The 15,367-nt window shown below is 38.2% G+C and overlaps 1 protein-coding gene across 1 annotated transcript in view; it reads right to left on the reverse strand.

Annotated features, from left to right (window-relative positions):
* PRKCH (protein kinase C eta) overlaps positions 1-13,813 on the reverse strand; it is a 308,783-nt gene extending 294,970 nt beyond the window's left edge. The window contains exon 1 of the mRNA XM_044664866.1: positions 13,454-13,813. Coding sequence (XP_044520801.1) covers positions 13,454-13,813 — 360 coding nt within the window. The remainder of the gene's footprint in view (positions 1-13,453) is intronic.
* Between the last annotated feature and the right edge of the window lie 1,554 nt (positions 13,814-15,367).

Here is a 15,367-nt window from a genome sequence, read left to right on the forward strand (position 1 = left end):
AAGGAACTTAGTACCTTTGGAAAAAAACTCTTACCTTCCATCTTAGAATCAATAACATGTATTGGTTCCAAGGCAGAAAAGTGGTAAGGCTATGGAAATGGGGGTTAAGTGACTTGCCTGGGATCACATAGCTAGGAAGTGTCTGAGGCCAGATTTCAAACTAGGACTTCCCATCTTTACATCTGGTTCTCAATCCACTAAGCCACCTAGCTGCCCCCCAAATTAGTACATACGTTTTAAAGCAATTAAGGCTCAAAACTACACTAAAACTTCTGGGACACATTGTATAAGAAAACTTTGAGTTTTCTTTCAACCAAACTAAAAGCTAAAGTACTTGTAAATTCATTAATACAAATTATTTTATCATAATTCCAGTTATTTTTTTCCTTTAGTAACCATAAAATAGAACCCACCCTATTTCTGGAAAGAGCTATTCAAAAGTGAAGCAATGGAAATACAGAGTCACAAAATCTGAGAAATTGAAGGAGCCATGGGAACTATTAATTTAGTCCAAAAGAATACTGTCTACAACAATCCCAACAAGTAGTCATTCAGCTGACTTCAAGCAAGGGGGCATGTACTACCTCCCACAATCAACAATTCACGTTTAGATATCACTCAATTTTAGTGATTCCTTCGCATTGAATCTAACTCTTCCTCTGTACAATAATTCTAGCTCTCGTCTCTGGAGAACAATTTTGAAGTTTCATTTCTCTTCCACATAATGGTTCTTCGAACACTTAAAGAAAACTATTACATTCTTCCAAAGCCATTCTCAAAGTCCCTTCAGGTTCCAAATCCCTCTATAGATATTAAAGCTTTTCCCCACCTTTGTTGCCCTTGAACTTATTAAAGTCTTTTTAAATTTAGTATCAAGTTCTGAGTATAATGAGCAGCTAAATGGCTCAGTGGACAGAGTACCAGTTCCGCCATTAGGAATTGAAATCTGGCCTCAAACCTTACTGGCTGTACGACCCTGGGCATGTCACTTGACCCTCTTTACCTCAGTTTTCTCGTTGTAAAACGAGCTAAAGAAGGAAATGTCAAATCACTCCAGTATGTTTGCCAAGAAAACTGCAAATGGGGTCACAAAGAGTCAGACTGAAACAACTGAGCAACAACATGGTAAAATATTTTAGATGTGACCTGACCGGCACAGAATATATGATAAAAATATCATTTCTCCACCTGGGCATTGTACTACTTATGAATATAACCTAACATCTAAATAGGTTTCTTTATTTTTTTAACTACCTTATCACAATCTTGAATCATGGTGAGCTTTCAAAAAACCCCAGATTTTTTTTCACAGGAAGTGCTGTCTTGTCATGCCTCTTACATATTGCATTCTTAAAGGTGTCTATATTACATCCTCATTCCTAGGTACATGCTTTTACATTTATTCTTGTTAAATATGATCATATTAAATTCAGATTAATCATCTAGCCAGTACAGATCTTTTAGGATCCTGACTGCCATCCATCACATTAACTATCCCACTCAGCTTTGTGTTATTAGCAAATTTGATAAGCATGCCATCTGTGGCTTTTTCTATGTCACTGATTAAAATGTTAAACAATATAGAAGTAAAGACAGATATCTGGGGAACCAATTAGGGACTTTCCCTCAAGTTGGCATGGGACCATTAATTACCACTTTTTGCATTCAATCAATTTCACATCCAACATTCCCTCCCCTGATGAGGAGACAGTGAGCCATAAACTTGTTTCTCTTGAAAAGAAACAGAATTTTTTATATCTTTCTCTTAAACACTGTATTATTCATTACATTAAACCAGAGGTAAATTGGAAAGGGCATTTAATTTAGAATGAGAAGACCTGGGTTCAAATCCTAGATCTGCTATTTACTACCTGTCTGACCTAGGACAATTCAATTAACTTCTCTCTGTCTCTCTCTTTTTTTCTTACCTTTAAAATACAAGGGTTGGGCAAGATAATCACTAGGTTCCATCAGTTCTAAATCTTTTGATCCTGTAATTTCCTCAACAAGAACACTAATTTCAATTTTTCAAAGCACCCAATAAGTCAAAACACTGTCGACTAACCATTAAATTATGCAGCTAAAATCTTTCCTTATTTGCTGTTTTGCCACTTACTGTCATCAAATCCTCTCTATGTAATTACTCTGAATATTTTTTAAATTGGCTCTATATATCAACCTCTAAAAACAATCATCTCTTTACATCATTATATCTTTCTTATGTCTGTAATAGTCCTCTCCTTTTCTCTTACCATATTGTGTTAGTTGTTTTAGTCATGTCCAACAATCTGTAACTTCATTTGAGGTTTTTCTCAGCAAAGATAACTAGAATGGCTTGCCATTTTCTTCTCCAGCTCATTTTAAAGATGAGGAAACTGAGGTGAACAGGATTAAGTGACTTGCTCAGGGTCACACAGCTAGTAAGTATCTGAGGCTGGATTCAAACTCAGGAAGATGAGTCTTCTAGATGCTGAGACTGACACTATCCACCGTACCATCTGGCTACCCTTCCTATCCTGTACTTAAGCCTAAAAACAACTGCCCAAGCTATGTGGAAAGGGTTAACTCCCCTCTAGTTAAATTCGACCTGCTCACATGAGAAAAATTACTCTATTCCAGCAACAATAACTAAGAGGCACCCACTGATGGATAATTTAGTCATTTAAACACATGTTAGACATTAAAATAGTAAGAAAAGGAAAAAATAAAACAAGAAAGGAAAGTCTTACTATCTTACAATCTAATTTCAGTTAAGTCCTTGACCATGACTCCTAAAACCATATCTGACATGCTACAGTACAAGTTTAATTAATGTCAATTAGTGTTGCTGACACAAACTGGACACGCATTTCAATTCTAAAGCAATTAAGTAAAGGCCACCTAAAGCTAGAATGGTATATCCAAAAAAGAATGTCAGATTCTGAATTATCCTGAATTAATCCAGAGGATAATCAGGAGGATATCCAGAGGGGGAAGAAATAGTGCAGCTAGGTGACTCAAAACACAAGATAGTCTCAAATCATTCCCAAGTGTCCTCCCAAAGTCCTCTTCTCAAATTTCCTTTAAGGCTCCACCTCCTTCAACAGGTATTAACTCTTCCCTACCTTTGTTGCCCTGCCTGTCTTTGGACACTCACTAGCTTATCCACATCCTTAAATTCAGTATCAAATATTGAATTAAGTAAATCAGTGTTTTAAAAGTTATTTCTCTTTTAAATGTTCTTGGAAAAGAAATCATTATTTGAAAAGAATGTGAATAAATCCTTTAGAAATTTTAAAATATATACAGTGTATATTATATAAAAATTACACAAATAATAGCTCAAATTTATATATTGCCTGAAGATTTGCAAAGCACTGTACAAATATATATATATGTATATGTATATATATATATATATTTTTTTTTTTAAACCCTCACCTTCTGCCTTGGAATCATACTGTGTATTGATTCCAAGGCAGAAGAATGGTAAGGGCTAGGCAATGGGAGTCAAGTGACTTGCCCAGGGTCACATAGCTGGGAAGTGTCTGAGGCCAGATTTGAACCTAAGACCTCCCATCTCTATGCCTGGCTCTCAATCCACTGAGCTACCCAGCTGCCCCCTTATACAAATATATTTTATTCTTATTGGTAAGTAGTATTATTATCCCCATTTTAGAGATGAAGAAACTGAAGCAAGCAGTAGTCAAGTGACTTGCTCAAGGTCACACAGTATCTAAGGACAGATTCAAACTTAGATCTTTCTGTCTCTATCTCATCTCTATCATATGTGTGTGTGTATATATATATATATATATATATATGTATGCATAAGGTAAATTTGGAGGGAGAAAATAAAAGATGGATTGGAGTGACATCAGAAAGGCCCCATGTAGGAAGTGGTTTGAGCTGAGTTTTGAAGGGTACTAGATACTCTTAGACCCAGAGATGACATTTTTATATGTTTTTAAGGCTCGCAAAGCAATTGACAAATCTTTTCTCACTTGAGTCTCACAAACACCTTGTGAGGTAACTATAGCTGTTATCACCATTTTACAGATGAGGACACTGATATTCAAAAAACTATCTAAATGTCTTGTTTTAGATCATTCAGCTGCAGGGGTTGGTAGCGTATGGCTCTCGAGCCATATCTGGCTCTTTTGAGGGCCAGATATGACTCTTTCTGCAGGAGCCATAAAGTCAATTTTTTTTCAGGCACTGTTACAGGAGCGCGCACTGTGAGCACTGTACAGCTCTCATGAAATTACATTTTAAAAAATGAGGTGTTTATGGCTCTCACGGCCAAAAAGGTTGCCGACCCCTGAGCTAGAGTATAATTTGAATACAGATCTCTCCTAATTGAGGCATAAGGACACTCTATTGAAAGTCTTTGTTAACTTCTAATAAAATCTTGTGGTCTGTTGTAAATTTGGAGATGTTTTTTGAAGTTTTTTTTTTTTAACACTGAAACAGCAACAAAATGTAGTTTGATGGAGAAAATACTGGATTTGTAATTAGAGAAAATTAAATTCCAGATTTCAGGGAACTTACTTAGCTGTTTGATCTTGGGAAAATCAAATCACTTAGCCTCTCGTCAGTCAAATGGATATTTGCATTAGGTGAATGCAACTGTGAATCAAATGAGATAATGTACCAGGCCAGTTTATAACCTTAATACTTAAATAAGTGTAAGTTATAGCATGAGCCCATAAATCTGTCCAAACACTTTTCTTTTGATTAACACCTCATTCATCTCCCCCAAACTATTCATTCCTATTTGGAGGTCCTCTAGTCTAAGGAGGTAAAAATGCCCTCTGCAGTCTTTGGCCTCTTTTCTTCCCTCAGAGTACAGGTTAAAACACTCAAAGCACTGTAAGATGAATATTTCCCCTAGCATCCTTTATTAAAACAACACAATGTGGTATGACTAACTAGAACTAGAGGGACTATAAAGATTCTAACATTTAATTGGACCTCTTCTACTAGGGCAGTCTCCTTTCTGCTTGGCAGCCTGGAGGAATTATAGCAGGGAAGTTATCCATTCATGGTTCCCTTCCTCTGAGAATGTTCCTTCTTAGTCTTTCATTGGTCCGTCCATCCCATGGGGCTTCCAGGACTTTTCCCATGGGAACCAAGGCCATCAGCCATCTGTGCCGAGAGAACATACTGCTTCCTGCCCTGCTGTGGCACCCCTCCTCTGTCGCATGAACGGTCTCAGTGTGTGGTGTATTGTGATTCCCCACAATTCCCCACTGCGTTGGTTGTCTTGATTCCCCCCCAGCACAGGTACAAGCTGTGTCCTGTTACACTTGAGCCAATTTCCAGTATCAACTTTTGTGAAAACTCCCCTAAAACACACACACACACACACACACACACACACACACACACACACACACGTGTAAAAGGCAAAATGAATTTTGTCCAAAAAAAAGAAAAGGATTTTGAAATCCAAAGATTTCAAAGAACAGTGAATAATCTAGAAAATGAACATGTACAAAACTTACCTTATAATGGATATGTCAAGAAAAAAGTAGTTATATATCTTCATAAGTTCTTTGCAAAGTGGCAAGATCTAAGGGATGTTAGCCCTTAGATCATCTCAATTTTGTTGCGAAATCCAATTCTACTGTCTTACTACCCAGGAAGTATTTTATAGGTCTTGACTTATAACAGAAAAATAAATTTGTGAGCTTCATATAATTGCCATGTTTATGAAAAAAACCTAGTATCCTTTTTACTGAGTCTAAATATTGATATCAATCAATGTCTCTGGCACAAGAACTGAACAACTAAATTGCTAACAATTCCAAACCAAAAAATATGGATAGATGAATGGGTAGATTGATGGATGAATTGATAGGTGAATGAAAAAGTATTTATTAAATTCTTACTATGTAAAAAGTTCTGGGAATCCAAAAGAAAGCTAAGACCATCCCTATTTTCAAAGACCACATTAAAATAGTGAAAAACAATACACATAGAAGGAGTCAGAGGAAAGGTACAAGGAGAGACCAAGCCAAGGGATCCACTAGCAGCTACAAGGAAAATGAAGTGTCATATATATCTTCTTTAGTAATTTCCACTGATAAAATCTCATCCATTACAACGATCTGTGCATAAACAAGAGGAAGAGTATACCTCTATCTACAAAATATACCTAAGATTGCTAAACTTGCTCCATCACTCCAAATAATCTTTTTTCAGTTTGATTTTTTTTAAACCCATACCTTCCATCTTAGAATCAATACTGTGTATTGGTTCCAAGGTAGAAGAGCAGTAAGGCCTAGGCAATGGGGCTTAAGTGACTTGCCCAGGGTCACACAGCTGAGAAGTATCTGAGGCCACATTTGAACCTAGGACCTCCATCACTAGGCCTGGTTTTCAATCCATTGAGCCACCTATCTGCACCCTACTCCAATTAATCTTGAGGCTGTTTGAAAAAAATTTTAAGTTAAAAATAGAAAGATATAAGACACTAAATTAAAATGTACAGTGTCAAAACAATTCAATGTGGCCAGCTTTAAACCAGCTAGTATTCAGTAGCTTCCCCCAACATACCCTACTTAAAAGTGCACAACCATGCTTGGCTGGCTCATTGAGCATGACAAATTGTGTCAATTCTCTCCTAAACTGTTCATTGATCTGTCCAGTAACTGGCTTTGTCTGACCTCCACATAGTCCTCAGATTCATTCTCTCTCTCTCTATTCTTCATGGTGACTCTTAGTTGTTTGAGACATGTGCTACCTCTTTCCCTTTTGGGCACTCTACATTTGCTCAATGAATATATAACTGAAATTCTTCCCTGTTGTGTTTTTTTTATGACCCTGCCTCTGTTCCCTTGAACTTAGTACAAACACCCCATAAGACGTATGTGTTCCATGGGAGATTAACTCCTTATTACTTGGAGCAGCTAGCTTCAGCTTCAGGGAGAATAAGCCAATCAGGACTAAATTTTATATCATGTGAAAATGAAAACAATAGAGATTTTTTTTTAAGTAGGCAGAGTACCAAGTCTAGAGGGTAGAACCAATGATTGCAATTGTTCTAATATGGTTCCTACCACAGAATCCTGTACATTCTGGCACAGTAAATGGAATTTGATTTAGATGAGAATAAAATAACTCCATCAAACATGATGCTATCCTGTCCTACTACTCTTTACAACAGGAACAGAGTACGGATTTTTTTGGTAGCAGTTTGGGAATATTTATACTACCACCCATATTTTCCCCATAAGACCAAAGAGCTGAAGTGAGGCCAGATGAGACTAAAAGATCACAGAAACATAGATGTAAAGTTGGAAGGGAATTAATTGGTCTCATTTTATAGAGGAGGAAAATGAGGTCTAGTGAAGTTACATGTCTTGACCAAAATTCTACAGGTAGGAAATGTCAGAGAAATGAATAAAGCTAAAGAGAATTTCTGGTGGATAAGTGATATATAAAAAACATTGCTAGTGCATTCACAAGTTAATGGCATTTCTAATCTAGGAATTCTAGGTGCCTTGTGTAAGATTTAAATTAATATCCAATAACTCCAAGTATTATATTTTATAAGATTTATTAATAATCGCTTGAAGTAGAGGCAATAAAAAGACAAAAGCAAAAACGTGAGTAAAGAGAAATTTTCCCCATTGCCTTAGTGTGAGAAGAGAGAAATAGGGCAGGGTTACAGAAACTTTATCTCTAAAACGTAAGGACATAATGTGAGGACAAAAGTGGGATTTTGGGAAATGGAGTCCTGGAGTACAATATTCTAATTACACACTTAGCAATTACTACTAAAATTTATAGCAGGTACAAAAACACAATACCATAATAATACCGATAAATTTTCCTTGACAGTATTGTGTCTCATCAAAAATGTCTAGTTTCATAATCCTTCAAGTATAGCATTAAAATAAACAAGCACTATGATATCCTGGACTGTTGAAATTGATCATCCTTTTAATTAAAATGTCTGTATGATGGGTGATTTATAGAATCTTGTCATTATTTGGTCATCACCTAGGGTAGATATAGATTGGTAACTACAGCTACAACAGAACTCTGACATTAATTACTATGCCAGAGGGAATAGTCCCCTGGTATAAATAAACACAACAAGCAATATAATATTCAGCTCCTCCTTGTGACACAGTTAATAGAGATATAACATATAAATCATAGTATAAGAAAGTTAATTCATATTAAGAAATGTATAAGGATGTGTGTGACCTGCCTCATACTGAGGATATACTAGAGGAATAATATGAGTATTAATATTAAAGCTGCATAGCAAAGCTTGTAGTAATGGATTAATATATCCCTGCCCCTAGCAAGTGATATTTGGCACAGTAGCCTTTGTTAAGAAGTGATCTTTTTTTTTTCAAATACAAACAAATGTGGGGAGCTAGAGAGACAGACCTAAAGATGGGGGATCCTGGGTTAAAATCTGGCTATAGACATGTCCTAATGTGTGATACTAAGCAAATCACTTACTCACCATTACCTAGCCCTTACCACTATTCTTTCTGCCTTGAAACCAATATACAGTACTGATTCTAAGATGAAAGATACGGGTTTTTTAAAAGTAAATAAAGAATGCTTAAAGTTCTATCTTAAAATCTAAAGAGATAAAACTGACTAGTTAATGAGATACTTCTTCCAATAAGAATTAGCCCCTGAAATGTTATAGTAAATTTTCTTTACACAAAATTCTGCTAAAAATATTTTTGTTTTTATTCTGCAACTAATCCATTTTGAGATCACGACAAGCTATTCCACATCTCTGATTTTCAATCTCTTATCTTATAAAATGACCAAAATGGACCAGAAAATTGTTACTGCCCCCTCCCATTCTGAGTCCATTCTATGATGCCTGAACTGGGCTGATGTTTCCCCCTTTTCTATCCACATGAAGAAATCTTGTTCATAAGTCCTTCAATATAGTATTAATCCTGTGACTTTATTAAGTGCTCCTAAAATCATTCAGAATTAGTGTGAATAAATTCAGATTGATCATAAATGTTCTGCAAATCATCAAAAGATTAACTGTGGAGGCCATCAAGAGACACCTTCGGAATTCTATTTTCTCCTTCTGAACAGTAATGGATTTTTCCAAGCCACATGTGAAGCAGCCATTATGCCAGACTTATATGTCTTTTAAAAACAAGTCTTTCCCCACAATGAAGGCCTCAAAATTTCCATAATACGGATATACTGCAAAGGTGTGATCCTAAGGATAGTGATAGATCTGCATCAGTCCGTTCTACACACTTAACCCTGGCCTCTTCTGAGCAACAGTGATGTTGCTAGTAATTACTGATACTTAAATAATATCTCACTTTAAGTTTTAAAGGGTAGTTTTCCTTAAAACATCCCTATTTTACATAGAAGGAAGCAAAGTTTAAAAGATTGTGTCTTGTCCAAAGTTACAAAGATGTTAAATCACAAGAGTAAGACTCAACTTCAGCTATTAACTCAATATCAGTACTTTTTCCTCTTCATAGAACTACTATACTTAATTTCAAAAGAACCAAAAAGTGGAGATAAGTTTATGGAAAAAAATTAAAAGATTGATTCCATAACAGATTGGGTTGTAGTTACATCACAAGTTAAGATTATGAAGTATTTTTCTATACATTAGCTCTTTTGATTACCACAATAATACAATATTGATTATCCCCATTTTATAGATGAGGAAAAGAGAGGCTTTCTAATATGGCCAGTAGTTGACCAGAGATTGTCTTAATTCAAGTCTATCACTTTTTGCATTGTATGGCACCAGCTTCATCTCTATCATGTTGCAAGCAATGCAAAATACATCTGAACCTGACATTTTGGGTCAAATTTTATGGAATTAGAAGGGGAAAGCATTTTTAAAAAGAACTTTTCTTTCTAGTAAGGATGTCCTGCCATGGAAAGTTAGATTTTCCTTTAAACATTATAACTATTCAATATTAAATTTGCCCCTGATATTAAGATTAGGAGAAAACAAAAAATAAAATCAGATCCAGGTTCTTCTGATTAGTCTCCACTGCTCTCTAGATTTTAAGCATGGCTTCCTAGGTTCCCATTTGTCCTCAATGACCCCCTCTACTGCTCACTTATCATTTCATAACAAATATATTACATATTTTTAAAACTGGAGTCTTGTATGACTATAAAACATTTTTTTTCACAACTGAACAGGGAATTTTCTATACTCAGACCTCTCAGTCTCATCACCATATTCATAATAAGCTAGAGTTGGGAGGGAAATTAAAAATTATTTTGCTTGTCCCGACCCTTTTACAGAAGAAGAAACTGAGGCCTATACAATTCTGCAAACATGTCTGAGATCACACAGCAAGAAAGGAAGGAGAACTGGATTAAAATCCAGTTATTAGAACTGATTCTTTTAATACCTTCTGTGAGACAGTATGATAGAATCCAATACTCATTCCATTTTATCATACTGTCTCTCAAAGGGTATTAAAATGAATCAGGTCTAGCCTCTCCACCAAATGATAATATATCAAAGAACCATAAGCAAGATAGCTGTAATCATTCCCTCTCTATAATCATTTAAAAATTTTTTCTGTATGATGATTAAAATGGTTAAAAACAAATGCTTACTTAGAACTATTCTAGTCTCACTATCCCAAAATAATTTCTTAAAATCATGCACCTTTACATCTTTTTGGAAAATTATCTAAAATAGCAGATCATTGCATGTCCTGTCTACTAAGGGCAAGCTATACATGAGCATTCAAAGCCTTACTAACATCTAAAGAATACATTTTTTCTTAAACATTTCCTTCCCAATATTCTGTAAAATCATATTTATGAAACTGTTTTTTCTCTTGTAAGAATGGAAAATATAAAAAAGATTTTTTTAAAAGAGGAAGAATTTTGTCATCAGGCAATTTATGTTATGGGTCATCTCATGAACCCAAGATTCAAAAGCAGCAGGAGAATGAGTAATGACAGCACTGCTCCTGCATTTGATTGGGTTATAAAACAAACAGCACTCATTCCCAGGATTTGGTTTTTTCTAAAGATACTTGGGTTCAGATATTTGGTCCTGGCAGGACCAGAAATCACTAGGAGACACATGGGATCACAAGGAGGCACATGTACATGCTTATAAAAATGGCAGCAATGTTATTGTAGGGCATAAACTCTGACTCTCTTCATTGTCTACAGCTTAGGAAAGAAAATGGTCAGTGTTTGAAACTACACTATAACAAGAAATAAGCAATAAAGAACAAAGAAAGCTTGTATTCATCTGGGCAAGATTTCAGTGTTCAGAAATTCACAAAAGATAGTAAGAAATGAAGTAGAAGAAGGAGAAACTACTGATAGTGATTGAGAATGTGTAATAAATTGTATTCAATTAATTTTGATTTTTTTTTAAAAAGTCCTTTCTAGTCACTAATCAATACCACAGAGGGCACTAGCCCCTGAAAGCCTAACAACAGCCTTTGTTTTATTATAACTGACCATTCTTTCTGTTCTTAACTTTTCTTTGCTTCAGGTAACCTGGCCAAAAAACAACTGGGATGATAAATTTATTAAACTTCATCTAGATTCCTTATAGCTCCACGTGTAAGAAAATGAGAAAATATTTTAAGTCCAACTAATAAATTGGTAATTGCTGTAATGAATAAACTATTTATATATGTACTTTTATATAATACATATAACACTTCAAATATAGCATATTATATGCTATACATCCTACACATCTTATATATAATTTTAAAGTGATCATTTCATGAAATGATCGAGTTTAGACAATACATTTTTGTTTTCCTAATCTAACAAAGTAACATTAAAAACGGAATGAATTTTTTAAAGTTCCTTTGAATATTTCAGATTTTCCTAGAATTTACTGCCTATTTAGGGAAAGATATGTTTCCCCTTAAATTTTTTTCCACATCTTAAAATTTCCAGACACCTTTATATTTCTATCTCTAATTCTAATATAGATAAACTATAGACTCTGAAGCCTCTCTCAGTTTACTAACATTTACTCTATTCCAGTACTTTCTCCCCTTTCATCCTGATGCTAAATAGTCTGCAAATCTCACTCTCACCCATTAATTTGGATCCTTCACAAAAACATGCCCATGGCTCCCAATGATTATTGATGATTCCCTTCAATAAGCATTTGTTAAATGCTACTATGTGCCAGGCATTGTGCTAGAACAGACAAAAATTAAGGTAGGTCAGAGCAATTTTGCTTTTTAAACAGAGTTAACTGGTTAATGAGTCACCAGTGATTTTGGTGAAGAAGTTTCTAAAGGACATAAGGTAAACATAAATTCTACACTGATATCAATCAAAATAGTAGCTCACGTTCATATAACAATGTATCTTGCAAAGCACTTGGCTCACTACTCCGAGATAGGTAGTGGGACCATTATTGTCCCTATTTTATAGAGAGGAAACCAAGGCTCTGAAGCAGGAGTGATTTGTTCATGATCATGTATGAACAAACAGGACTGGGTCTTCTGACTCCCACACCCAGTGTCATTTCTATTCTATCAAGTGGACCTTCACTATTATCAGTCCTAGCTAAGGATGTGACTTCAATACTGATTGTGCCCACTCCCCTTTTAAAGATTTATTCACTATATAACTTGAACCATTTAATTTCTTTATAGATCTGATTGCACTTTGCCTAATCACTTTGAATTACTGTAATAAATACCAACCAAGAATGTAACTTGTGAAAAACATGGACAAATTGGAAAGCTGTGAGCAACTACCAAAGGCTACAAATATCAGTAATACTCATTTCTTTTGGACCATCCAAACTGCAATGTGTGTTCACAATGAATCTTCACAGGACACCTTAAATCTCATTGCATTCTGGCTAGGACCAACCTGAAACTACTAGAAAACACTTATAAATTCCATTTACTTGGAAAACTGCTCAATAAAAGCACTTTTCAAGTGTGCAGACTTAGGTGTTCATGCATATACTGGCAAGTTGTTATCTCACATCTTGTGTACTGTGTGTGGCCATTATATATAATGCACGTGCATGTCTAAACATATGCATGTCTGTACAGGTGCGCCAACATGTATTCATAAATCCTTGGAACAATGCTTTCTGGAGTGTCTTTCTTACCAGAAGCTCAAAGAAACTGCTCTAAAGTGTCGATTATTCTCATCTATCCCGAGTACTATTTCTGTGTTTAAAAAGGAAATGAGGCCCTTTGTCCACGAGCAAAGGCAAACCTCTTAGGGTTTCCCAGAAGCTACTTTCCGCTAGTCCAAGTATGCTTTTTTTTAACAGTGAGATGCCCAAGCAAGCTTCACCCATCGACAGACCTGGGTTGGCACAAACCCACCAGTTTGTGTCACCGGTGCCATGGTCACCTGAGGCGGGGAATCCAAGTTTGGATCGAGTTTCCACAGCCTCAAAGACAAGGATAGGAGAAGGGGCCGGGTAACAGACCGGCCGCGGGGGTCAGTAAGATGGGCGAGGGCTACTTACCCAACCCTCAAAGGTGTCAGAAGTGCCCGCAGTGCGCAGTAGTTCTTGGAATTGCAAAGTACAGTTGGCCACGAAGTGGTCATACCCAAGAGGGGTCTCATGGAAGACGGCTAGCTCCATGTGGCCGCCGTCTGTGACATTGGTACAGAACTCCTCGTTGTAGGTGGGCTTGTTGGTCTTCTGCTTGGTGCTCGTTTGGCCGACGCGCACCTGGTCCACGCTCACCGTCAGGTAGGGATCCAGCAGCTGGTAACCCTTCTTGAAAAGGGAGTGTCGCAAGGACCAGCGAGTGGGCTGCAGCCCCACGGCCTCACCGATCCTCACCCTCACATAGCCATTGAACTTCATGGTCCCCGACATGCTGCCTCCCCAGCCCCGGGGGGGCCGCGTTGACTCTGGAGTCGGGGAGCGCCGGGGAAAGGGGACGTCTGGGCTCAGTCGAGCAGGAGCGGCAGTCGTCCGGGCAGCAGTAGTTCCGGAGAAGAGCAACGCCGGTTCCCCGTGGGGCCGGGGCAGGTCATTTTTCCCCTTCCCCAGGACGTTTCCCCTCACCTCCCCTCCCTCCCAAGATGGAAAGGAGGGGAGCCGAGTCGGCGGAGCCCCGAAGCCAGCTATAGCAGCGAGGGCGTCCCGCCTGGGCACAGGAGTCGGGCAACACCAGCGAGGGCGGTGGCACTGCCTCGAAGCTTCCCTTCCAGTCCCGGGTCCCTCGTCTCTTCCCCAGGTGGGGAAGTGATTTTCCCGTAGAGCCCCGAGAGAGCCCTAAAGCCGGAGCTGCCCGTCCGGTTTAGACTCCGGCACGATGTATTTCTTTCCTCCCTCCGCCTCCCCCTCCTTTTCCTCCTTCCCCCGCCTCCTCCGTCTGGCGCTCTCTCTCCCTCCCTCTTCCCTCTTCAAACCAGGAAGCAGCCGCAGCCCTTGGCGTGAGACTCCCACCAACAGCTCCAAGTTGCTAGAGTCCCTTCGCAGTCTCTGGCGCTTTCCTGAGCCTCCTGGGGGCAGGGTGCTGCGGCTGCACCTTCGGCTTGGGCGCCAGGCTGCGGGGGAAAGAGTAGGGGGTGAGGGGAGAGGGAGAGCGTGCTCTCCCAGGGCACCTCTCCTCTCCTAGCAGCTGCGAATCCAGCTGTGGTAGGTGGGAAATCCAAATTGCCTACAGTCTCCAGTGAAGAAAGACAGGAGGCTGAGACCAAGCAAACACCTGAGGCATTTGTGACACAGGCCAAAGGAGCGTAGGGGAGGAGGAGGAGAGCAAAGGGGGGAAAAAAAGGAGGAGGAGCGAGAGTGCATGGAAGCTGCACTGCAAAGATTTGCAGTGCGCCAGGTAACGCCCCCTTCCTTGGGACTGCTGGCACATCTCTCTTCTCGCCTCGGAGCCACTAGCCTCCAGTCAGTCATGCTGGCAGCAGGGTTAGTGAGGAAGGTTTTTTTTCCTAATCATTATAGGGATGTATCATCCTCTGGTTCAGCCCTGACACATCCTGTTTGTGTGCGTTTCCTGCAGCAGGTAATTACATCTGGTTTTCTTAAATAGGGCTGTTGTAAGGATAGGAACCGTGTCTGGGTATTTCCTCAAAGAGGTGTATTCTCTCCAGTGCGGTTTTTGTTTTGTTTGTTTGTTTGTTTGTTTTTTGGTTTGGGGTTTTTTTTAGTTTTTTTTTGTTTGTTTGTTTTTTTGTTTGTTTGTTTGTTTGTTTTGTATCCACGAAAAGCAGGAAAGGTTGGTTCTTCAGGAGACAAGGCAATGACTTAATAAACCTCTTTCTCGGCTGGGTGGTACATGATACACCCAACCACTGCAAAGAGCCATTCTTGAGAATACACCCTTCCTTCCTGTCTTGGCCCAACGCACAGAAACAATAGATAAGAGAATCGTGAGATTATAGACTTAGAGATAAATTAGACCTTCGAAGACAT

The sequence above is a fragment of the Gracilinanus agilis genome, chromosome 2 (genome assembly GCF_016433145.1).
Source record: "Gracilinanus agilis isolate LMUSP501 chromosome 2, AgileGrace, whole genome shotgun sequence".
NCBI classification, from domain to species: domain Eukaryota; kingdom Metazoa; phylum Chordata; class Mammalia; order Didelphimorphia; family Didelphidae; genus Gracilinanus; species Gracilinanus agilis.